General features: G+C 38.3%; 1 protein-coding gene across 7 annotated transcripts in view; it reads right to left on the bottom strand.

Moving 5' to 3' along the window:
• The window catches only part of MECOM (MDS1 and EVI1 complex locus), a 62,817-nt gene that overhangs the window by 13,003 nt on the left and 25,742 nt on the right, over positions 1-24,072 (bottom strand). For 3 of the 7 annotated variants that reach the window (XM_040621631.1, XM_040621625.1, XM_040621630.1), the window contains exons 6-11: positions 23,104-23,260; positions 17,434-18,790; positions 14,949-15,036; positions 10,064-10,090; positions 4,538-4,704; positions 3,399-3,476 (exon numbers count right to left, since the gene is read on the bottom strand). In XM_040621631.1, the coding sequence (XP_040477565.1) occupies positions 3,399-3,476; positions 4,538-4,704; positions 10,064-10,090; positions 14,949-15,036; positions 17,434-18,790; positions 23,104-23,260 (1,874 nt within the window). The remainder of the gene's footprint in view (positions 1-3,398; positions 3,477-4,537; positions 4,705-10,063; positions 10,091-14,948; positions 15,037-17,433; positions 18,791-23,103; positions 23,261-24,072) is intronic. The other 4 variants (XM_040621626.1, XM_040621628.1, XM_040621629.1 and 1 more) reach the window with 4 other exon arrangements.

Below are 24,072 nucleotides of genomic sequence, written 5' to 3'. Positions count from 1 at the left end.
TGCAGAGTCTGATAAAAACAGTTTCTTAGTAAATTCACTTTCTCAATTGATAATCCTAAAAGAACTTCCATCATCTTCTCAAAAAAAGCAGTAAAGTTTCCAAACTTTTAAAACTGAGGCACGTGAATATCTATCCTGATACCAGACACTGATTTTCATAATACTCTGTAGTGACTACAAGCCCCCAGAACCTTTACTCTAATAACCTGAAACTGTATTTTTTAAAGGATTTATTTATTTATTTATTTATTTACTTATTTGAGAGAGAGAGAGAGAGAGCACGCATGGGGAGGGGCAAAGGGAGAGAGAGAAGGAGAGAAGCTGAGTGTGGAGTCTACTGCGGGGCTCAATCCCAGGACCTGAGATCACGACCTGAGAGGAAACCAAGAATCAGATGCTTAACCAACTGAGCCACCCAGGTGCCCCCACCTTTAAACTGTTAAAAAAGAAAGTAAGAGTGGCACTTAATTCTCCTTTTGGAATGAAATAAAGTTCTTTATTAATCTGCTTTTCCTATTCCCTCCAGTTTTCCATTTCTGTCCCTATAGAGTTCATGGCATTTCTGAACCAGGTAGGTTTTCCAGGAAAACACTTATTCTTGGGGGGCTAATTGTTTCTGCCTTCTATGCAATTAAAAAAAAAAAGTAACTTATTCTGAAGTTCTCCTTCAATCCTAAATAAAAATGTAACCCCCCCCCCACTCCCCAGCTCTTATGGATAAAGAAGAAAAGTGGCAATTTATGGGGTATTTTCCTTTGGCATTTTAAAGTAAAGATTGCATTATTTGTTTGTGGGGCTTTTTTTGTATGTGTGTTGCTTGGGAAAACAAACAGACAAACATGAGCTTTCTCTAGGTGATTTTTAAGTGAAAATTTTAACCTAGCAGCCAGACAATCTTTAACTTATTCTTCCATATGTGAAGGGCCCTTCTCCTCCCACTTCTGAATGTAGACTCAGTGGTTCGAGTGCTCTACATCAGAAATCACCCCATTCCACTCGAAGTGTTTGGGTTTCTACGGCCGTCTCTACGTGATGCCAGAAGTCTAGTTAGTTCCGTGGGGAAAATAAATCTGTTAAACAAGTTACTTTGGCTTAGTATCAATAAACCGACTCAAGGACTGATTTAATTTTTCCCCCTTAAAAATCTGCCCTGGCATGATGAAGCTCCTCAACTTTCCTCACTTACAATATTAATTTAAAAGTGTGTGAAACCCCACATTCATAGTCGTTGTAGTATGTTAGCCTCTGCTTTTGAAAAATATATATATATATGAGTCATGACCTTCTCTGGAATAACTCTGTTGACTCCCAAGGCCCACTACAATGAGAATAATGATACAATTAGCACAGTTGTGTTGTATCGAGCAGAACAACCTAGACAACACCGCTAGAGAAAATGTATACTCCCAATCAAACATTGTTCACGCAAAACATTTTCTACGTACGAATTAGAAAGATTTTGTCTTTGACATGCGTCCAGCTTTCTGCTCGTATCTAGTAGACACCATTCACTCAACTATAGATAAAACCGGCCAATAAGAACATTCTACACAATAATCATCTGTTATTTTGTATCTTTCCTCTGCTAATGTCTTGGCCAAAAGTTTTGAGTGCTCCTAAATAAAAAAAACCATTGCATTCTGCTCCAATAAATTAGTGGGTAGTTAAGTTTCAAAAATTCTTAAAATGAATACATATATCATGAGCAATACACTCGTTAAGAATCTGGATGTAAACAGAGGGGTCATGGGAGCCTTTGAGATCACGGTGTGAGATAAAAACTCTGACATGGGAGCTCCAACTCTGGGTTTTAATTCTGGATCTTTTAATACCAGGCTTTACAGAAGGCAATTAACATCTGTGCATCTGAATTTCTTCACTTGTAGAACAGAGAAGCTAGACAAATAATGGTTTAAGATCTCTAGCTATGCCAAAATTCTGGCCTGTGTTTTCAAAAATACACATACCATTTATGGGGTAGAATAAAATCACTGAATTCAAGTACAGAGCAAAATGAGCATGATATAGTCGCATACCAGATCCTTGGTCATAATAAAACATAAGTGCTGAAATCTTTCTTTCACTTGAAGCAGAATTCCTGGGATCTGAAATCTTTCTCAAAAAGGGAAATCACCTAACAACTTCCATTTTTATATCTCTCTGAGACTTACTATATAAAGTCCATTCTATTACCTATAAAGTAGAAGTACCACTTCTGACTGGTAATTTATAAAACGTGTAGGAAAGCAAAGAATTTAAGAAGACACTTTTATTACTTTTTGAGCTTAAGTCCCTCCAGTTTTCTCTTAAAATTTCAATTCTCTTGAAATGAGCATTCATTGGTCTGCCCATTTTCTTTTTCTTATATGTAAGAAAGTCTTTGAAACCTGAGAAACAATTGATTTTAATGGAAAAAGTGAGCATGCAGACAAAAATAATTTTACGCATATGCAATGCATAAGAGTTTCAAAGTAGAATGAAATTACTATATGACTTAAGATAAATAACATTTATTCTTATAAAAAATACTTATGAACACCTAGCACTATGTGCAAAGCACTGCACATAAAGCAATGTAGATTATATTTTAAAACTGAAGAGGATCTTGATAATTTTCATGCTTTAGTAGTCAATAATATTAAAGTTAGACACATGTCCCATGTGTCATGTGGTTTAGAAATTTTTGGTAGAATTGCCCCCTTCCACAATATATTCTATTTTTTCTCTTCTCCTCCTAGTTCCTCATCGCCTTCCTTCTCTCCAGGTTTAAGGTTTATTCCTTAAACCTCCTAATGGGACCTGGGGACACTGACTTAGGTATACAAGGGAAATAAAGTTACACACAGCTTGTCAACTCCTAACAAAGGTTTAAGGCTTGAGAAAGGAAGGCTGCAATGTTCTGATTACTGTCAATTAATATAGCACTGATTATTGAGAAGAGAGAGCATTAAAATAATTTGTTAAAATGGGGGCGTGTGGGTGGCTCAGTCGGTTAAGCATCTGACTCTTGATTTCAGCTCAGGTCATTACCTCAGGGTCTCGAGAACAAGCCCCGTGTTGGGCTCTGCGCTGGGCATGGAACCTGCTTAAGATTTTCTCTCTCTCCCCCTCTGCCCCTCCCCACCCCACTCTCTCTCTCTAAAACAATCATAATAATAATAATTTTTAAAATAGCTAACATTTCTTAAATGCTTATTCTATGCTAGATCCTGCTAGCCCTTTAAAACTGAGATGTCAGGAACCCCGATTTAAAAAATTAGAACTCTTCTATTTGTTATCCTAGCCATTAGTCAATACATTCAGACATGCACAAAAGTAGCCTCCTTTAAAATTGTGGCAATATCCACTCGAATTACCATGATATTTATCAAGGTATTTAGTAAAAATCATTGTCAAACCTGTAAGGTTGCTCTCCTGTGTGGGTTCTCAAGTGCCGTGTTAAGTTCGCAGACCTTGGAAAAATCTTGCCACAGTATCTGTTATGAAAGATGTTTGTAAGAGAAAGTCAGCACAATCGACTTTATTTCACTCAAGCCGCGTAGAAGCCAGATGCTGATTCCTGCTTTAATTAATCTTGCATGGAACTCACATGTCTTTGGTATTTAAAATTTGCAACAAAGCCATTCTACAGATAAAAATAACTCCATGAATAAAGGCTGCGTTATGAGAGCTGGTTGAATTTGCTCATGCATAAGCAAGCAGTTTATGAAAATAGACTTTAGTTTTGATGACCCCCATACGCCTCTTTTATTAACTCTGTATCTTTATAGTCGCGAAACTGAACCAGACAAGGGGATAAAAAAATGACAAGAGTCTGTGATTCTGGGTTGATGTAAACAGATTTCAAATGTTTCAACTCATTTTACATGTTAGCTGTGGTGACAACTGTGTACATTGAGCGGTATCAGATCAGACAAGATTCGAAGACCTCATCCATCAAGGTATGGTCCTATAAAAGCTTTTCTGGAAAGAAAGTGACACATTTTCCAAAGAGCAGATAAATTGATATGCCTGAGTCAGATGCCACAAATTTCTGAAGACAATTCAGAAATTATAAGCACAATTTATTGAAAAGAAAAAAAACAAGCTTTACTGTAATGCTGATGGGTAACAAGAAACTTATTAACTAGCTTTCTTCACTTATCGACCTTATTCGTCCTTTGTTAATGGCCTTATTCTTCAATGCCATGACAATTAATAAATGTATGCCCGAAGACAGTAGTATTATACCCTTTGCATGAAAATAATTAACTGTGAAAGAAAATTCATAAATATCAAAGTGAAACAAGTATTTGGACTGTTTCCAACCTCATTTATCACAACCAAATGGCCTGTGTTAAAATTCTCATTTAATAATAGTTTTTTAAAACCACTATTTTTATATCTCCCTAAATAAAGACTACTTTGAAGTGCTGGAGATCTATCATGGTCACGATTAATCATCCAATCAAGAATAATTTCCAAAACAAACAGCAGGGCCTTTTGCAATCGGAGGGGAGACTTGGGGAAAGCCGGCTGTCCTGGGCCCTGTGGTCACCTGCAGGTGTAGCGCTCTTTCCCTTTCCGCAGGAGGTTCTCCGGCAAGGCATTGGGAGGTGCTCTGAAGTTGAACATGGAGGGAACTGACTGCAGAAGTTCGCTGGCCTCCGGTTTCAGGGCACTGAAGCTCTCTAACTTCTCTGCCATGTTTTCAATAGCTGACATCTGAAAGGCAAGAGCACAAGACCATGAAGGACCCGTCTGACATCTTTTCTTCCGTAATAGTCTCTAGCAAACCCAGAAATCATCAAGAAAAGGGAAGGATCAAATCTGCTGAATGCAGTGGACTAGAGAAAAAGGTTGTACTGTCCCCATATTAGACAGACAACGAGAGGACTCGTTGATTTAGGAAGTAACAAAGGTAGAACCATGCTTATAGAATGCTGGGTGAACTTCTTCCAAAGACCTTGGTTAGGTCATTTTGTCATAATTTGATATAGAACTGAGTAATAAATACATAAGTGATAATAAAGCTTTTTATTAAATTATGTTATGGACATCAATAGTAACCTGGACATTACAGGGAAAGATCTTGCGTGTCTTTCCTAGGTAATAAAAACCATAGGAAGCATGGCATCCCATGAAAAGAATTCACAGCACGAAACACATCGAGTGTTCCAAAGTTACAGCTTAAGCCAAATGTGTGTAATGCAGAAAGAAAAAAATTAGTATGTAAGCAGTGTTTCGCCTAAGACGAGGTTAACTTAATACCTGCATATGCAACTTAAAGTGGGATCACATACGAGGAATTTTGATGAAATATTAATTTGTTCTGGACAAAGACTGAGTTGAAATGACAGTTCATGATATATCATCATGACTTCACGTAATATAACTTGGCATGGGTGTTATAAGGGGAGTAGTTAACGTGACCACACTCTTAGAGAAATAATCTTTAAAAACTATCCTGCCTAATTCTTCCCCTCAAACAACCTAATTTATTTGCTTATAATCTTCAGGCTTCTGTCCCCCTGCACATACATCTGACAGTCACAATCAGAGGGCAGCATTTACTGTGAAAGACAGCTTGATCCTTACTGTCCTCAGTTCGGAGGACTCCCCTTTCCTTCAACCCTCTCAAAATGTTAAGTTTCCTTAGTGCTCATATTTTATTTGGAAGCTGCTTACTACTGAACTTTTAAGTAGAAAAGCAAACTCTCAGGCCATCCTGTTAAATCAGCTCACCCATTATTTATTTGGTTCTCAGGCACTATGCCACTGGAGAGCTCAGAACGCTGTTAAAAAGGTGTTTGCACTCTGTATGCACTCTGTGTTTCTCAAAGAGCTGGGGTGTGAGACCGGGAGACTCCACGCAAGGACAAGAATGGTAACTGCACATTCAAACAACTGTTTAACCCAAGAGGACGATTCTTTCACTGACAGGATGGCAGGACCGAATTGAAGCCCTAATTTACGAGCTCAGGATAGAAAGAAAAGGCAACAGTTCCTACTCAAAAGGAAAATTAACAAAATCTCTATTCCACGGCTGTGCGGTGGGACAGAATACCAGTGACTCCTTACGGCGAAGCAAAATCTTAACAGAACGGCCAGACGATGATTCTTTTCTTACAAAGGGAATAGTGTATGCTCGAGCCTTCAAATGACTATTCATGTTGTAGTTAGCTCTGTCTTTTCCCTTTATCCTGGAGCCTGCCCTCTCATCTCATGCCCGGACTCCTAATGCTAGCTACAAATTGCAACGTACAGGGTACCACTGCCGATTTGCCAAATGTCTTTCATCAAACACGGTGCAAAAAATCTCAGAGGAAAGTCAAGATACATTTACTTGTCAGACGACAAATGTGAACGCACTGGGAGGCGGTAGGGGCTCTAAGCTCAGGGGTTTGATTCATAATCACTCAGCTGCTAAAACATTCTCCACAGATGCAAGTGGACAGCACATTTGTCACTATGAAGGATTCTGACACACACTGATCACAGGGCAGAGATATGGAATGATGATGCTGCCCAGAGAGGGTGGCGGAAACTCTGTCCCTGCAGAATACGGTCATTATCCCCCTCTAGCCGGAGCGTTAGCATTTTCATCTTACTTTGGGTTTTATTTATTAAAAATCAATCCAGAAATATTTTATGATACTATTTTATTTGCATTTATTCCTCCTAATTGTTTCTTGCAGAAAAATCGTTTTGATATTCCACCCTCCGTGGAGTAAGTTGTCTGAGTGAAACATGACCTCTGGCCTTCAAGCTCATTAGCAGAAACAAGCAAGGGGCAGGGTCACTACCGCATGTATTTATTGGGAAGAAGAGTAAGTGCATGGGTGATGATTATTAATGTTTTATTTATGTACATTTAATATTTGAGTAAAGTTTCATTATCTAGTGGTTTTAAATCATTTGAGTGTCCGCCCTGCTGACACACTCAGATTCCCGTGGTGATATATCTTATAGAAACACTTCGGCTTTTATACGGAAAATAGCTTACTCATGACTATTACTCTTGGCTTTCATCTCTAGCACATATAAACTACAAGTCCTTCAAGTTATTTAAGAGCAATTGGCTGTTGAAAAATATATCTCGTTTTAGTAGTGGCTAATACCTCCTTTTGAAGAAAGAGCACTGTGATTACATTACCTCAAACTATTTCGATTTGGGGAAACTATCAAGAAACAAGAAAATACACTATGGGCTTGACAACACTGACATCCTTAAAGATAACAGGAAATAAAATAGGGGTGACCGGAATGCTTCTTTTAAAAGCCACCCCCACCTTTGGCTTCCGGTGTCAAAGGAAAAGAGGACTAAATAAGAGTGGGGAAAAGGGAGAGAAGAAGATGGGAAGTGAGCCGAGGGTAGTTATTAACACCATGCACGTGCACACACACACGCACGCACGCACACCACTTTCTGTCCAGCTAGCAGCCACTGAACATAAAAGCCACCACTGATTCCTCCCTTTCATCTTCATAAGATTTGCTCTCATACCACTTGACCTCAGTTGAAAAGAATAAGTTTCCCCATTAGGACAGATAGAAGTGATGTAGACATCTGCCAGTTGGGTACGTTAGCAATTCTATGACCAGCATCAGTCTGCCTCTGTCTTGGATTAAGATGAGCTTCATCTGGTGCATGGGTCACAACTCTAACTTTCTCACTCTGCGGGCTGACTCGTGTGATGCTCTTTCTGAAATAACATGCCTTTTACAAGAGAAGTAGCAAGTTTTGACATTCATTTTAAAGTCTGGCTTGGTATTTTAAAAATCAATATGAATTGGGATCAATGAAACAGAGTCTAGCAAATACATATTTCAATTGTGAAAAATCCAATATAGAGGGCAATGTGTACCACTATAAAAAAGAATTTGCTGAGAATGGGGAAAATAAAGGAGGAAAAATTAGATCATAGAAATGCATTGCCCTGTGTCCTATTAATGTCATAGGCTAATCTCTGATCAGTAAATGACAGGGTTTTTTTCTATGGAACAGTAATTTTTATTTATATATATAATAGTTGTTGATGGTATCTGCTGCCAGATGTCTGCAAGAGGAAGTCATTGCACCCCCTTTCAGTCCCCAAGAGGCTATTAACTTTATACTGACGCAAACTAATATTTAGACAGAATTCCCTAGATCCTACCAAAAAATGTAGCTATCTCTCTAGTCAAATAAAGCTAGTATTTTTAAAAACATTTCAGCAGGCAAGATATCATCAACTGGGTCCTAAGCACTTAGCTTAACATTTATTATCTGGCAGCCAATAATTGATGACCTAAAGAAGTTTCTCATTAAAACCATGAAAGTGACAATCTGATTATATGAAATGATATGTCCAATGGCACCATGAATTATGTGACCTAATGTTTTACAAATTAGATTACACATGCTTTTATCGTAAAACAACTAACTTTTCATAAATAACTTATGATGGGAAAGTTTGTAGATTTGGTGGTTTTCTATATTTATTCACTTGATAATCTTGAGAAATCTCAAAATCGTGGCCATTTGGGGGAGAAGTAAGTATTCATAGTTTATGGCTATCTCATTCCATGTATCACATTCACAGCAGTCAGGATTATGAAATCCCTTAGAATCTGTTTACCACTAAAATTATAAACTTTAATATTTTAGTAGTTCCCACTAATATCTATGTTTTATAATACGAATATAAATCGTAGCTCTGAAAACCCTGTGATGTAGGGAATGGAAGTGTTTCCAAAGCATTGCAACAGCAGTTTCTATACCATTGTATTATCAGGAAGGGAGTCTTACTTAAAATCGGAATTGGTTTCGTAAATTGGTAGAACCAGTGGGTATTTCTGTAGGGGATAGCACCTGTGGATGAAGCAGCCAACCACATAGTACTGTCAAGTAATACTCGACCTTAGAAAGGAGGAGGACCCTGCAGGACGATGCTCAGGATGGACCTCTGCCGAGGAAGACAGAAGAGGAACTCTGGGAATACAGGCCCAGGGTAATCAAAGCACGACCCCGTCAGCTGTACAACTTTGTCTAAGAAAGTCTTAGTCTCTCTCTCTCTCTTCTCCTATACTTTTGAAATAAATGAACTTAATCGTTAAACATCTATCAAAATGAGAAAAATCACAATTCATCACATACTCCACGGAAGAAATAAAATGAAGGAATTTATGGTAAAGAAGATCTAATGTCAGATAGAGGACAAAGGTAAGTGCTAAAGTGCTCTGACTTAAAATAATTTATATATAATTATATGGTGACAAAAAATTGAACTATATTCCAAGATTTTACCCATATCTCAGAATCAGAAATAGTTTTGAGTAAAGAAGAGAGTGAAGAAGTAGAAGCACATATAATCAGAGGAAATTTTGTACTATGTTATTTATATGTATTTCTATCGACCCAAGGTTTATTTGAGAGTGAAAACTAAATAAGCAGTCTTCTTTGTATCTTGAACAAAAAAATAAAGCTGTCCCTTAGTATCATTACCTGACAACTGACTGAATCTGGAAATAGGAACTGAAAGCTGAGGAAGTGAGACCCAAGGCTGAAAGATTCATTTACTAGTTAGATATGGATTTTTAAACATTTAGTCTTATTACTCCAAATAGCCAGAACCGAGTTCTGCCCTGGGATATACGGATGTGAATTCCAATGTCAGCTTGTGTCTACATGTAAGTTGAGGTTTTAACCTTTTGAAGGCTTTATCAAAAGCATCTTTAACATGCTGATACAGGCTCCCCCAAATAATGGTTGTTTCCACTTAGTGACCCATTTCGAAGGCTCTTTTAACAACATTCTCCCAAGTGCCGAGAAAGAGTTCTACATCAAGGTATAATTACATGGAATGGGTCAAATTTATAAAATAAACTTCTTTCTGTAAACAATTTATAGCACACTAAATGCCCAATTAAAACAGAAAAGTATTTTGCAGCTTGACAAAGCTGGAAAGCGATCTGCTGAAAGCCGTATCATTTAATGGAAAGCGGCTCAGAATTCTTTATGTCTGTACAGCATTTTATAATATAAGTTGTTTTTCTTTTAATGCTACGTTATTTTAGTCAAAAATATAAGCAGGAAACTTACCCAAGTTCTCTGATCAGGCAGTTGGAACTGGGAGCAAAATTGAAACAAAAACAAAAAATTACTTCTGTATCAGTATCTTTATTGCAATCTATCCTTTGAGAAATTAACATTTATACGGACTTTGTAATTTTTGCTTATTATGTAACTGTACCTTGAGTAAAGACTCTGGAAATGAAAATTAAATGTTTTTATAACACTGCTGGATTTCCTCTATTTACCTAAATTAAATTTTAGAATCAAGGTTATAAACCAGAATGTTCTTTTTTTCCAAGAAAGCTAAACATTACCTACTAACAAATCTTAAATAGCAAAGTAGATACTTTCTTCTTATTTGTTTTCACTCACTGCAAAACAAAAGTTCTAACCTTTAATAAATAAAACTTGAGCAATCTCCAGCAAGGAAAAAAAAAATCTAGTCTCTTGCATTTGTATAATGTTAATAACAAAGACAATAAGATATTGACTCAAACATGAATCACTGAGTAACAAAAAGGTAATGTACTTGGAAATGTACTGCTTGACTTTCATTAGCATGGGATTCAGACCATTAGTCGTCAAAACACATAAGGATATTAATTAAAAGAATTACAAATGTATAGCCTCCTATGTCAACTTATGACAAGAGTCACTAGGGAAAACTTCAGTGAATTGGGAGCTCTTCCAGGAAGCACAAATGCTGTATCCTTAAAATTACCATTTTGCTTGGTTAAGGGGGATATTTCTTGCTTTTATGAGTTATGGTATCTTTAATAAGGAAGATACATAGTTTTTAAGGATAAAAAATTTATTGCAGAGGCAATCTAACAATAAGAAAGCAAAACAGAAGATGAAGGACAAAAGACTTCAGTAATTTTCACATCTATATATAAATGATAACTTGGAAAAAGACTAATTTTTTCCCAGTTCTTTGGGATACAGTAACAGGATAGTCAAACACTTTAAAAGAAGAAAATAAAAAATGAGTGAATAAAGGAGAGAAACAGAAGTAAAACAGAGTCTTTGTTGCAGATGTATACAAAGCCAAACATCTGGAAATAAAATGGATTAACAACCAAAAACATATTTAGAGTAGAGGAAAACCAAACCGAGGCATAACAGCCAGTTTTACAACAGCATAACCAGCAAATGATTTCTATGGCAGTTCAAATGAGCCATCAGTGTAAATGCAAAGTACCCAGTGAAGGACCTTCCAGAGATCACATATTAATACCATTCCCTCCATCTCACCTACTTGTGGCTGTCATTCCTTTTCAAAATTATAATCTAAACTAAGACCCCACAAACAATTTTTAACCAGGTAGTACTCTATAGTACTTATTTCTACCTTATGTTAAACTAACTTTTTTATAAAAGAAAAATAGAAGTCTAAATAGTCCTCTAGTGGCCCGACATGGAAAGCATACTTTACTTAAAAATTGAACAAAGCAAGGAATTTAGACCCTGAAAAGTAAAACAAACAAAAAAAAACCCAAAAAAACCCCAGCAATTATCTTTTAATTTTGCATGTGTTCCTATATCTTCTAGATATTTTTGACAAGATATTTAAAAATATATATCATTATTCCAAGAGACAGTGAGATGGCCTGATAATCTTTTAGTAAAATTCAATAAATATCTAAGTATCATTGAAGTGTTCACCTTTCATTGATTAGGAAACGTACCCTGGGGAGGGACATGCTGAGTAGAATACAAAGACATACAAAAATTATAAAATCAGGCTTGCCCAGAGAATACCAGTACCAAGAATTTATATACCTATATCTATGTTGTCCCGAAGGCATTAAGAATATGTGGTCTCTTTCATTATGATGACGATATTATTATTATAACCATGAGAAATCCATAGGGAAAGTATTATTCCCCTTTGGAAGACAAAGATAAGAAGTCCCAGAGGGACCCTGTGATTTGCTCCACTGTACTTTAAATGGAAATTGAAGCAATGAATAGTCTTATCCAAGCATGTATTTAGCTACAAAATCATGGCAAGCCCTGGGAGCAGAGGCAAGGGCTTCCATTTCGGCCCCCTGCTCTGTGCCACTCTTACTGCTGGCCAAGGAGGCAGTGCCAAGAACACAGTCAGCATCCTTCTGAGTACTTCTAGATACGCGGATAGGCCTGCCAAAGAAGCTGGGCTCAGGGGACGGCAGGACAGTATTTTACTGGGATTCCTTTACATTCAAAATGGAATACTTCTGCATTCATGAATAATGAAAGCTTTTCCTCATTTAGGTCCTTCCACTTGCCAGGCAGAACGCATTGTACCACGTTATGTATATGAACAACTAATCTGCACAGCTAGCCAGGTAAGGCTGGAAGGGGTGTTCCCATCACCCTGATAGAGAAGAAATGAACTGCACTGCTCAAAATCTAAGCATTTTTGCTAATAAGCAGGAAAGCCAGTCATAAAGCAGTCATTTCTCGCCCCAAATCCTGGCAGGTTGTCTTTGTATTTATGGGAAAGTGGATCTTGGGGTAGGATGGAATTGATAGAGTACTAGAAAGAAAGAAGAATTCCGCTGAAACTTGAGGACATTTGAGGCAGATTTTCTGAAAGAACAGACTCCTTGGTCTGAAGGCCTGATGAAAAAGAGGGTGACCCAAGCTTCTCCCAGGCAACAGCATTATTTCACCTGTACCCCTGTGAGCTAGGGCCATTACGCACGAAAACAGCCACAATGGTTATAAAAATAATAAAATCTTTCTGTAGCAGTTGGTAAATAGCCTCTGCTCTGAGAACCTTGAATGGTCCCCCTTCCGTCCTGGCCGCAACTCAAAAGACTCTTCAGTCAGCCTGCCAGCCAGCAATTACAGTATTAACGGTTGGTGCAGCGAGGACTTCCAAGGTCCTGCTCCAGAATGCCAGGAATCCAGTCCTATTGGTCAGTATTCATGACATACAGGGTGTTAAAATTTCGATTATCACTCTTGGGTCCTGTTCTAATAGTGGCAATAGGCAATCCCTTCGACCAAGACACGACCCTGTGGTGTGGCAAGGAAGCATACATTGCCACTGTGCTGCTACACGCATGTCTGCGGGGCTCTGCGAGAAGCACTGCCCTGCTCCCAGCATTGGACAGATGCCTCATCTTTTGTGATCCTTCATTCACTTCGGAAATATCAAGAGATAGTAGATTTTTCTTATATTATTTGATTAAAAATATGTACATACTCTGACACTTGCATGCACATGTGGAATTATTGGGAGACAAACTTGCCCATCTCATGAACTAGTGAATCTACTTTGGCTAGCTAGTGCTCTTTGAATTTCAGAAAGAATAGGGACTTAACGCCCAACTCTGTCATCTTACAGATAAGGAACTAAGTGCCAGGTAGACCAAGTCACCCGAGGATCCTGAATCCCAGTCTTCTTTCCCTCCGTTATACCATGTACCCATTGCACTTAATTTGGAAGTGATTAGTTGTTAGATTTTAAAGATAATTAGAATATGAGAACAATTTGATTATTGTAACTAAACGTATATAACTATAATATCCCTGTGAGCAGTTAGTTATAATTAGAAAGTAAGGTATCAAGAAAGATACACCGTCTGCGCACGGACACAAAATGCACGTTATGTTCAGCTTTCCTAGCCCGTGAGGCCCGAATGGGCGATTCTAATCGGCCTAAATGTAAATTACAAGTACCTGATAAACAGTTACCTATTTTATAACTTGTTTCTTTTCCATAAAGTAACTACATAAATAATATCATTCCTTAGCCTTTCTATATAAAACGAATACTAACTGGAGCATTTCTAGCCCCTTTAATAGTAAATCATGTATTTTCTCACTTTGATATAGAGAGAACGATAGATTTTTCCAGCTAACCAGAAGATGTACTCCACTCTCATACTCCGTCATTCAGGATGTTGGGGAAGTACTTGTAAAATTGAAGAAGAGATGGCAGAGGGGGAGGGGGCAGAGGGACAGGGAGAGTCATATCCCCAGATAATTTAATTACCTCATAACATTCTTTAAGACAGCTTGCATAAAATTCCACCAATTTTATTAGAAGAGCATAATCTTTAGTTTGAATATACTGAAACAGAATAAATTAGTTCACTGATTTCAAATACTTTCATAAAAATTTTGCTTACCATCTACAAAGAGCAGAGCTTATATCCTTTAAAAAAATTAGAAATAAAAAACAAAATGTCAGGTAAAAAGACACATTTAAGATGTTAATATATTTGGTCTTTCAATAGAATTCTCATGTTGATTGCTATGTAAACCAGTTTTTAAAAATAACCTAATATGTAAGGACAGAGGGATGAACCAATTAGATGGCACTGCTTTGCATTCTCCTCGCAATGAGAAACTATATATATTTTGATAAATGGACATAGCTCCATTCAGCAAATGGCTCTGTGTATTGTGGTAAATTCTTGTGCAATTACAGAACTTCGCTGGAATGCCCAGTGATCTCTAGATAAATTCCTTCACCCTCTATGGTAACAACTTGTCAGGTAGACTCATTTCCTGTTTTTTATCTAAGCACTAAAGGAACTTGAAGGACTTTCATGAGTTTGGGACGAATCACAGTATAATCTATCTCTTACTAGCAGTAATTTTTAAACATAAAAGACAACTTCAATATTTATTTTCTCAACTGAATTTTGCTCACTCCAAAATACACTTTGGCTCAATAAGTAGTTAACAGCAGACAATAATTTAACATCTCAAAACACGTTGTTTTTACACATATATTAATTTCTTTTTCTTTAAAGAGTTTGGGTTTTAATTCTGCTAGAATTTCCTGTGTTCTTCCACACCAGCGTCATAGGAAATCCTAATGTTCTCAAGATTTCTTTCATTTCATTGCACCTGCTTTTCAGGATCAACAAGTTAGTTTACAAGCTTGAAGTCTCAAATTCAAAATACTTACTTGTGGGTGAAATAAGAATCCTGGAGAAGGTCTCAAGTATTTCTCTTTTAAAGCTTCAAGTGGGTCAGTTAGTTTTCTTTTCTCTACTCTGAAAGGTTAAAATTAGTTTTTGGAGATGAATCAGTCTCATATATCAATCACTATATAATTACTGACATTTTGAACAGCTAACAATAAAGCAAATGGTAGGTTTCTGGGAAGCACACTAATAAAAATATAAAGACATCTGTTCAGTTCTTGAAGAATACTCAGGGCACCTCAAAGACAGGAGATCCTATTTATAATGGCAAAATCCAATTGAATGACTAGTAATAACAATAGTGAGGAAATATAAAAAATGAAAAGTCATGAAGCTAGAGGCATTGGTCACACATTTGTACCTTTTCCATTTCAAATGGAGACAAGAAGCCTGGATGATTTTGAAATCATGAGGACAGAGTCCATTTTGAAAATTCAAGTCATTTTCTACCAAGAAAGTGTTCCCCCAGATGTTCATTATGTTTCTCTCGTCCTTGCCAATGACAGCAGGAGCGTTTCTAAGCACACTATGCACCCTGCTACCTACTCCTTGAGGCATAGGTGTCTTCTTTTGGATGCCACCGCTGACAAACAGGGCAGGCAAAAGGGGGTGGGGGGAAAAGGAAGAGGACCTTTTTGAAGATAGACGAAGACATATAAAAATTTATCTACATATCCCTTCTGCCTTAGAAATGTTTGTCATTCTATTTTCCACTAAGTATACAGGAAACAAGATAGTGGACTAAATTCTTTCACCAACTGTTGGTAATTTTCTTTTAAGAACTGTTGAATAAGTACACTTTTAAAAATAGAATCAAAATTAATACAAACAGCTACCACTTCTTGAAATTTTGTATATGGTATGTTTTGCATACACGATTTCACTTACTGAGATAGATCCTCTCTTATACCTATTTTATGGATTAAAAAAAAAAAGCTTGAGACATGGGGAAGCTGAGATTTCAACTCAGGTCTTACACTAAAACTGGTGTTTAGGTCTTTCATGACTTTGGTAAAATGACAGGCCTAGACTCTTAATTCAGAGTTAAATAAAAGAGAGGAGACCAAGTTGCGACTAAGCAAGAGGAAGGTTAGGAGGTGAAGGAGAAGAGTGTAATGGGTGTATGGAGGAGCTGAAAGCCCATTGCCACTGGAAGGGTCTAAGAAAGAAAGTCTGAGGAATTCTCTTCACAAAGGGCTGAGATGTATCACTGACTTGGAAACACAACTTTCTGGCAATGTGTGACATATAATCCACACGCAAAATATGGAAATGCTGTTTTCCCTTCTTTTCCCTTCTCTTATTGGGACTGCCACAGGAATCAAGACATAATAATTGAAAAAAAGTGCCCAAGCTTGATACCAATGGCTTAGAGATATTTTTGTATCGTCCTTTTTAATCCCCTTCCAGTGGGGTTAGCCCTCAACATACTGGCAGTATTTCTTAATGTATTATAGATAATAGGAGGCAGAAAAGGAGTTCTTAGTGCAAAAGGGTTTGCGGCTATAGTTCCTATTAAGTAGTAAGAATCAGTAAGTATCACTGAATGAAAGAGTAGCACAAAATTGTTCGTAAAAGAGAATCAGGCAAAAAATATGAAAATAGTCTCATCTTAAACAAGTCCAATAAACAGTGATCCACACCTTCCATTATTTCTTGACAATGTTCAAGACTTGAGTGGGAAAGTAAATGTGAAAATGCTTGGTAATATTTAAGTACATAATAAGCATAATTACTATTACTCATACTTTTAAAGAAAGCTGGTGTTTAAAAACTAAATCTTTCTGAATGTCAAATGAGTGTTACAGAATACTGCCTAAGAGGCTTTTTATTAAGCATGTATGTTTCCCTGAAGGAATTTTTGGATGCATCAAAGAAAACTGGATAATGAGGATATAAACAGAGACGCGTTTTTCAAAACCAACCATTCACATTATATACAAGACATTTTTGTAACTGATATTTCATTTACTTTGGGCTCCTGGGAGATTTATTTAGCAACAGAATATGAACAGTACTTACTAAGGATGTGTTGGTAGGTTAACAAAGAGAAAACTCGTGCTGTTCTACGTCCCATCTCATTCCAAATATCCTGACCCATTTAAGTCCCCACACATATTTGCATTAATCCTTCAGAAGCCTCATTCTTCTGCCACTTGACAACTTGCTTTAAATACGGCTTTCCCATATTTTCCACTTAAAAAAATGTGTTTAAAAATAAATTTGTTGTCAAGGGAAAGAACTCTGTGGGCCTCATCTCAAACCCCAAATTCAGAGACATCCAAAAATAAGTCCAAACCTAATGAGTTGACCGTCTGAGTAAAAAATGAATTCACTAGATCAAACAACTCTACTCTCTGCCTTATATTAATAACAAAAAGAATTTGTTACAAGCCATAGCATTAGAATGTAAAAACTGCCCTCCGTACACAGGTCCACGTCGAACCGTCTCCTATCCTCCCTTACCTGTAAATTGGGTCCATAAAGAAAGGAGTGGGTCTAGCGTGCTGCAAGGAACCGTCCGATGCGGGTCTTGGTTCAATATTGCTTCCTTTCTTTTCCCCAAACACGTGGTTTTTACGGGGCTCAGTCAGCTTCGTTCCACTGGCTCTACTCCTACTGCCCATACTTAGATCCAGGGGCTGGTCTTGGCTTGTGACAGGTGTTGCTGGAGGCTTGGAGGGTCCTGGAGTCAAGGGCTTCTCGTCCTTTCGCTTAGTGGTGAGATCAAAGGGAGACTCAGAGCTTCCCTTCTGCAGTTTCTTTACTTCGTTTGGTGATTGGGGTTCCATTTTCAAAGGTAACGATCTCAAGTCTCTATCAGGAAATGGGTACATTGATTGAGAGAATGCTGGAAAAAATGGGAGGGGAAACATGGAAGGGTAAGGTAAAGCTCCAACTTTTTTGTCTTGCAGCCCCACCAGTCCTGTTGAACCAAAGTATTTTTCAGCAATAGAAGCAATAGCCTTTATAGAATCATTCACAGCTCCTGACACCGCAGTTTGCTCCTCTAAAGATGGTGAGAAAATGGAATGATTGCTGTATTCTTTCTTATTATGTATTGAAGCCAGATTCTGAAGAGGGCTTACTTTGTCTTTGAACATTTTACCATTTTCTTTAAATTTCTCTTTATCACTTTCAATGTCACTTTCCAGATCAGAGCCCGAGGTTGTTTCCAGGTCACTGCCACTTGGCGTACTGACATCATCAAGGTCACTACTCTCTGACTGGTCACTGATTTTCTCAAGGGGCCTCTCTTCAGAGGACCTCTCGGGCTGGAGCTCCACTGGCTTATTGTCTCCTACAGGTGGGTGTTTAGATAGTGCTTTCAAAATATCCTGTGTAGCTGGCAGTATCTGAGGATGTGTCATGAGGGGACTTTGACTTTTGTTTGTCTGTTCAGTACTTGATAGTCCTTTAACAGGAGAGCTAGCAGGTATCAAAGGAGGCCTGTGGTACAAGCCGGAAGGAAACAGACCAGGGAAGCTAAAAGAAAATCCAGGAGCTGTTGGAAAGGTAAGACCAGCGGGATGCCTATTGGCACCAAAATAGTCAGCAAGGCCCGGGTTGGCATGACTCATATTAACCATGGACGTTTTATCCATAGCGGGGGTTCCAGGAAGTGAAATGCCTTGGCCAAAAAATCCACCTGCCGCAAAATGGTTCTTGCCCTCACAAAACCTCCTGTGTTTATTTAAGGAAGACGTAGTGCTGAACATTTGTCCACAGTCTTTGCACTTGATTTGGGTTCTGCAATCAGCATGCATGCGCTTATGACGACAAAGGTTTGAAAACTGAGTATAGGATTTATGGCAGACCTCACCTGTGTGCAAACAACAAAAAAGAATCTCAGGCTTTATGGCAATTGCTGCTGAATTTAGCAAGTATCACAATTGGTTTACCCAAAATTTCAATTAGGAAGCCAAGAAAAGTTGCTGGAGGTACCAATCTGGGTGCTCCAAACACAGATATCCCCATTTCACTAGATTCCAAAGCAAGGCGTCCAACCTGACAAATGTCTTGAGGCAGCACCAATACTTCATATAGAAATATTGTTGTCATCCCCATTGCATAATATTTTGCATCATATTTGTGTATTTAAATATTTATAGAAAAGCCCAATTCCAGCATGCATTGATTTCCCACCCAACGACTACCCTAACAGAATCGTAAAAATTTAAGTCTTAAGCACGACACATAACAGGAACCCCTTTAAATTTTTAGACCACTTTGAGAATTCTAAGTCGTAGCACCAAAACAAAATAAAACAGTCTTTTCCTCAACCGGCAACTTTACCTTTATTCCCTCTCCCCTTGGGGAAAAGCCTGTGACTGCTCTACCATTATTTAATTTGCATTATATCATACGCTCTCATCATTCACACATCAAAGCCACACAACAATGCACATTGTGTATTCCTGAGACATTTTTAACAATCATTTTCATGATTTGAGAAAGACTGACATAATTTACAATGGCTCTATTTTAAGCCTGTAAAGGAAACTAAATTGAATGTGGCCCATCCTGCATTGCTGGTTCCCATGAACTATGATCACGTCCTCTGACTTCCCCTCACACCAGTGGTTGTGCTAACCTTCCTGCATTTATGAAACCCCCGTCCTTGGGAAATATGTCCACTTGTTGTCATATCTTCGCCGGTTATCTCAGGGCTTGACTTCTATGGGGTTTAGCCAACTACGGTAAGCAGGGCAGCGAGCTCTGAATGCTCCAGTCCAGAAAGAACACAGCAGGGTGCGGCTGGGAAAGAACCCTCTTCGTGGAGCATTTGCCAAAAAAGTAGAACATCTTCCTCCTCACATATGTGAGAACAGATCTAAGTGTATTTTTGAGACCAAGCTTCGTACCCTTTAAGAACTCCTTTGCTAGGTAAGAATCCCCCTCCCTTCGCAGTTTGGCAGGATCGTTGCATCCATTTCCTAAGCATCACAAGTTTTTAATCTTACTTTAGTAGAGATGAATCCACTTTATGTGTGAGCTTACTGTAAACGATTCTGTGCACGTTTAATACATGCAGAAACATGACACACCTTGTCGGTAGTTACTGAAACAGATTTATATAAGAAATTAAATTGAAGACAAAATGCAACATTTATTGCTTTCATGTCATGATTGCCTATAAGCACAGAATGGTGGAGCTCCTAAGTTAAAGCAATAATAACTGAAAGAAAAAAACGCGAAGGAGATTTTATAGATGTTCAGTCATGCAAAACTCACCCAAAAGTTGGATTATCCCACACACCACCAAAGTACCAAGTGATCCCATAATATTTCTTTTACTACTAATGATTAAAATGCACTGCTACATATATCAGGGTGCTTAGTAATAGTAAAGGAGCTTTCAACTGTGGGATGATTCATAACATTATAGAGGCCGTAACATGCATTTTAATGGGAAGAGAAGATGTGAGTGATTTCTTTTCAAATCATCCTACTGGAATATATTGACCAGAGGCTGCTTTAAAGTATGTACTCTTTAAACATATATAATAAATATACACGCTATTTAAATTCTTTGATACACTAATTAAAACCATATGATGTAGAGGGTAGAAACATGAGGCTTTCACTGGTTACACTAATTCAGCTATGAGCGATAACAAGAAATAGTAAAGAAAATGTCGTTAGAATTATAAAAGTGCACTCATCGAGAAAGTAACACCTCTCCTCTGGGCATTAAAAGGCGTTGAGAAAATGTCTTGATGGGTCTTCAACCACGATATAAACTTTTGAAAGGTTTGCAATTTTTTGGCAAAGAAATATCGCTCTCTACACTTCTCTCTTAGAGCCGGATGGATTTAAGAAATCAAGACCCTCTCTATACCGGAGTAACAGAAGGTGCATTTGACTTTCCTGGTTGCACCCCTGTTACACAGATGAGCGAAGTCTGTGTCAGGTCTTAAGAACATAGAATCTGAGATGTTTCTCTAGGCAGGGGCTTTGTTTTTCTCACTTGAAGGTCTGGCCTGGCCCACCACAAACCACCAGGCCTCCAGGTAAACGGCTCAATTGATGTTGAAGTCTATACTCTACTGTAATTTTCTTGGTAATAAGGAATTAGCCAGCAGTTAACATTGCATTTTTCTACTTATTAAACAAATTAAGAGGTATTTTGAATATGTTCAGCCTATTAGAGCATGTGGTTTCTATTTGGGAAGGCTGGAGGTTTCTGTAAAGGCAGTGAGTAATTACCTTAGCGCTGGTGACTTTGGGCTCAAGCTTGGCGGTACACTGTAATAAGAGACAGTTGCCATAAACACACCAGTGGGGGTAAATCGTGGTGTGTGGCCTTCTGGTGAGAAACAGATATCAACTCTAGGTGAACCTCCTCCACTCCCAATCTCCACACCAAGTCTCCTCTTTTGTTCTGAAATTACATGGCTATTATTCATAATTACCCCATGGTTCTCTGTCAGATTTTATATTTGAAGAATGCCATCTGCTATTTAAATTTACCAATAATTACTGAAAATGCATTCATGGCAAATAGTTGCGCAAGCTGATTGGAAAGGGACACCCTATAGTGCTTTAAAATGAAACACTTGACTTCAACACAATTAAAATTCCAGATCCCAGAACCTTAGATGATAGGAATTTATATTTTCTAACTTTTGGTTTAAATAATAGAGTAAGCATTAAATGGGTGATCATAATTCGTTTGGCCTGTTTTTTTTTTTTTCCACCAAAACACAATAAATGTATCAAAGTCTGTTTCTGAGAAATCAGAAGTAAATGAGTTGTTTATGCCTGTAACACTTGCGAGTACATTTTTAAGGGCGTTACGACCTAGAGTCAGAAATGCCTTTGTGAGACAAGAAGTCTACAATTTCTATTGTATACTTCATTTCCGGTGACTTTCAACAGAGCTGCCCCAGGGGGGACTAGAGCACCCTTTTGTTTAGCAGCTAGTCCTCTTCACTCCACCCAGGGAGCAGAAGAAATATGAGCAAAATAAGACCTTAGCGTAAGCTGGAAAGGGGGGAAAAATAAGCTCCCTTGGCGCGTGGAAGCACAAATGAAGGCTGTATCAAGGTAAAGGAGGAGGGTTAGTCTCTGGAATCTCCACGTCGGCACTAAAAAATATTTTTTGCCCATCAGGTCCTGTAGTAGTGTCTCATACACCTACTACAGACTATTGCATATTTGTCCGAAAAAAAATGTGTTATAAGGGTTCCCAAGTCAGAAGTTTTGCCAACTATGGAGTGTGCTTCAGTCAGTTCTATGCTCGTCTGAATCCAAAATCAGTCTTGAGGTTTGTAGCACAACTCAGTGAGTCACTGTGTTTGTATGCCCCGCTGAGCAATGGATCAAAAGAAGTCCAGAGTCATTGCCCAGAGGGACCGAAAACAACGGATTTTCCTTGTGAAACATTTCAGCACAATACAGGGAACAGGAGTGGGTGGACAGAAGCAGCAGCAAACGAGCACTGAGTTTGACTTTATGCGGGGTGTGTTACTAAAGTACGGGGACGTTCTAAGTAGGTGGTCAGATTCCACGTCCCCTGAACACACACTGCCGGTAAATTTGCTTTAGTGCCGTGAGTTATAGAAGCAGCATGTCCAGCATCAAAGTGAGAATGTTCTGCTTTTCAAGTAACTGAGAACTACCGGCCGGCAGCCTGTGATCAGTAACAATGCGTAGATTGAGGGGAATTTTATTCCCCCCTTTCTCTCCCCTCACACACTCACACACTCACACACACTCACACACACACACAGAGTCATAAGCCTCCTTGCCAAGTGGGGTACTTCCAGGCCTTTCTGACCCAGAACAGGTTTCTACCACTTCTCTCATTTAGTGGCATCTGCCGTTTTCAGTGGGAGACAAATCCAGTTGTCTCTATTAATTCCTACAACCTGGGGAGGCTTCCCTTCCGTTATTTAATGACTTCTTTCTCTGCTCGTTTCGTCTAAAAGAAAACACTCCGGGTATTACAGACAAAATACCCTGGATCTGGGTGTAAAAGTTTTTCTTGTAACAGAAAATAGCCCTACTGGACTGGACCATAAATAGCTAAAACGGAGACCCTTCCATGGCCACATGGCCACTCTCCTGATCACAGTGCCTTTCGGACGAGAGAAGGATGCAGGAAGGAGGGCTGGAGTGTTAAAAACTTACAGATAAAGGGCTTCACACTGCTGTGGATGTGCTTGTGTTGTTTGAGGCCCGACGAAGTGGCAAACGTTTTGCCACACTCCGGGCACGCGTGGGCCCGGGCACCAACATGCTGAGAGCGGATGTGCCGCTGAAGGTTGCTAGGGTCCGTGAAAACCTGCTAGGAAATGAGTACTGATTAATCAAGAAACTTAATTCAAGGACACAATAAAGAAGACCAGGAATGACTCAAGAAGGAATTATGTTTATTTGTTTTGCTTTTGTTTATTTGTTCTCCCCAAAGACCAAAAGAAAGTTGTATTTCCAAAGCATGAGCTCCTCTAGGATAGAGACTATAAATTATTCAGTTCTGTACCCTTAGCACAAAATGTCCATCAGTATCAGTTGAACAAAATAATTAATGGCATTAGACCATATTCAAGATCTTTTTGATCCCATTTAGAGTGATTAGAGTTGAATAATAAAAATGCCAGCCAAGACATGATTAAACCTCGCGTGCTATTTCCATCCTTTAAACCAAGACACATTGTGTACAAAATTGGGGGGGGGGAGTTTTACTAAAGTATCTCAAATCTAGTCAAGGAGTTCCTCCAGGAGTTAAAGCTAACACTGTGTTTTAGCAAGTTACCATGAAGCTAAAACCATTCCTTTAAACATTGTACTAAAAAGAAAAGAAAAGAAAAAGTCACCCACACTTCTAGAAGCAAAACATCTCTAAAGATATTTTCCAGTGCCACAATTTCCACCGGCATGAAGAAAGATATTCAAATGATATGAAAAGTTTTGGAAACAGAAATCAACTTTAATGACATCAGGATATCTTTTGGTTAATTGAGAACCATGAAAATTAAATGATGTGAACTACTGTTTTCATATTTCGGAGTCATGGTCAAGGTGGGGTGCTTTCACTGCACCCTTATGCTATTGAGCAGTGGCCACTAAGGCACTACGCTTTTAATTAGAACCAAGTCA

The sequence above is a fragment of the Ursus maritimus genome, unplaced genomic scaffold (genome assembly GCF_017311325.1).
Source record: "Ursus maritimus isolate PB19 unplaced genomic scaffold, ASM1731132v1 scaffold_4, whole genome shotgun sequence".
Taxonomy (NCBI): domain Eukaryota; kingdom Metazoa; phylum Chordata; class Mammalia; order Carnivora; family Ursidae; genus Ursus; species Ursus maritimus.
Note: the sequence above shows the minus strand (reverse complement) of the source record. Positions and strands in the feature narration are given on the sequence as shown.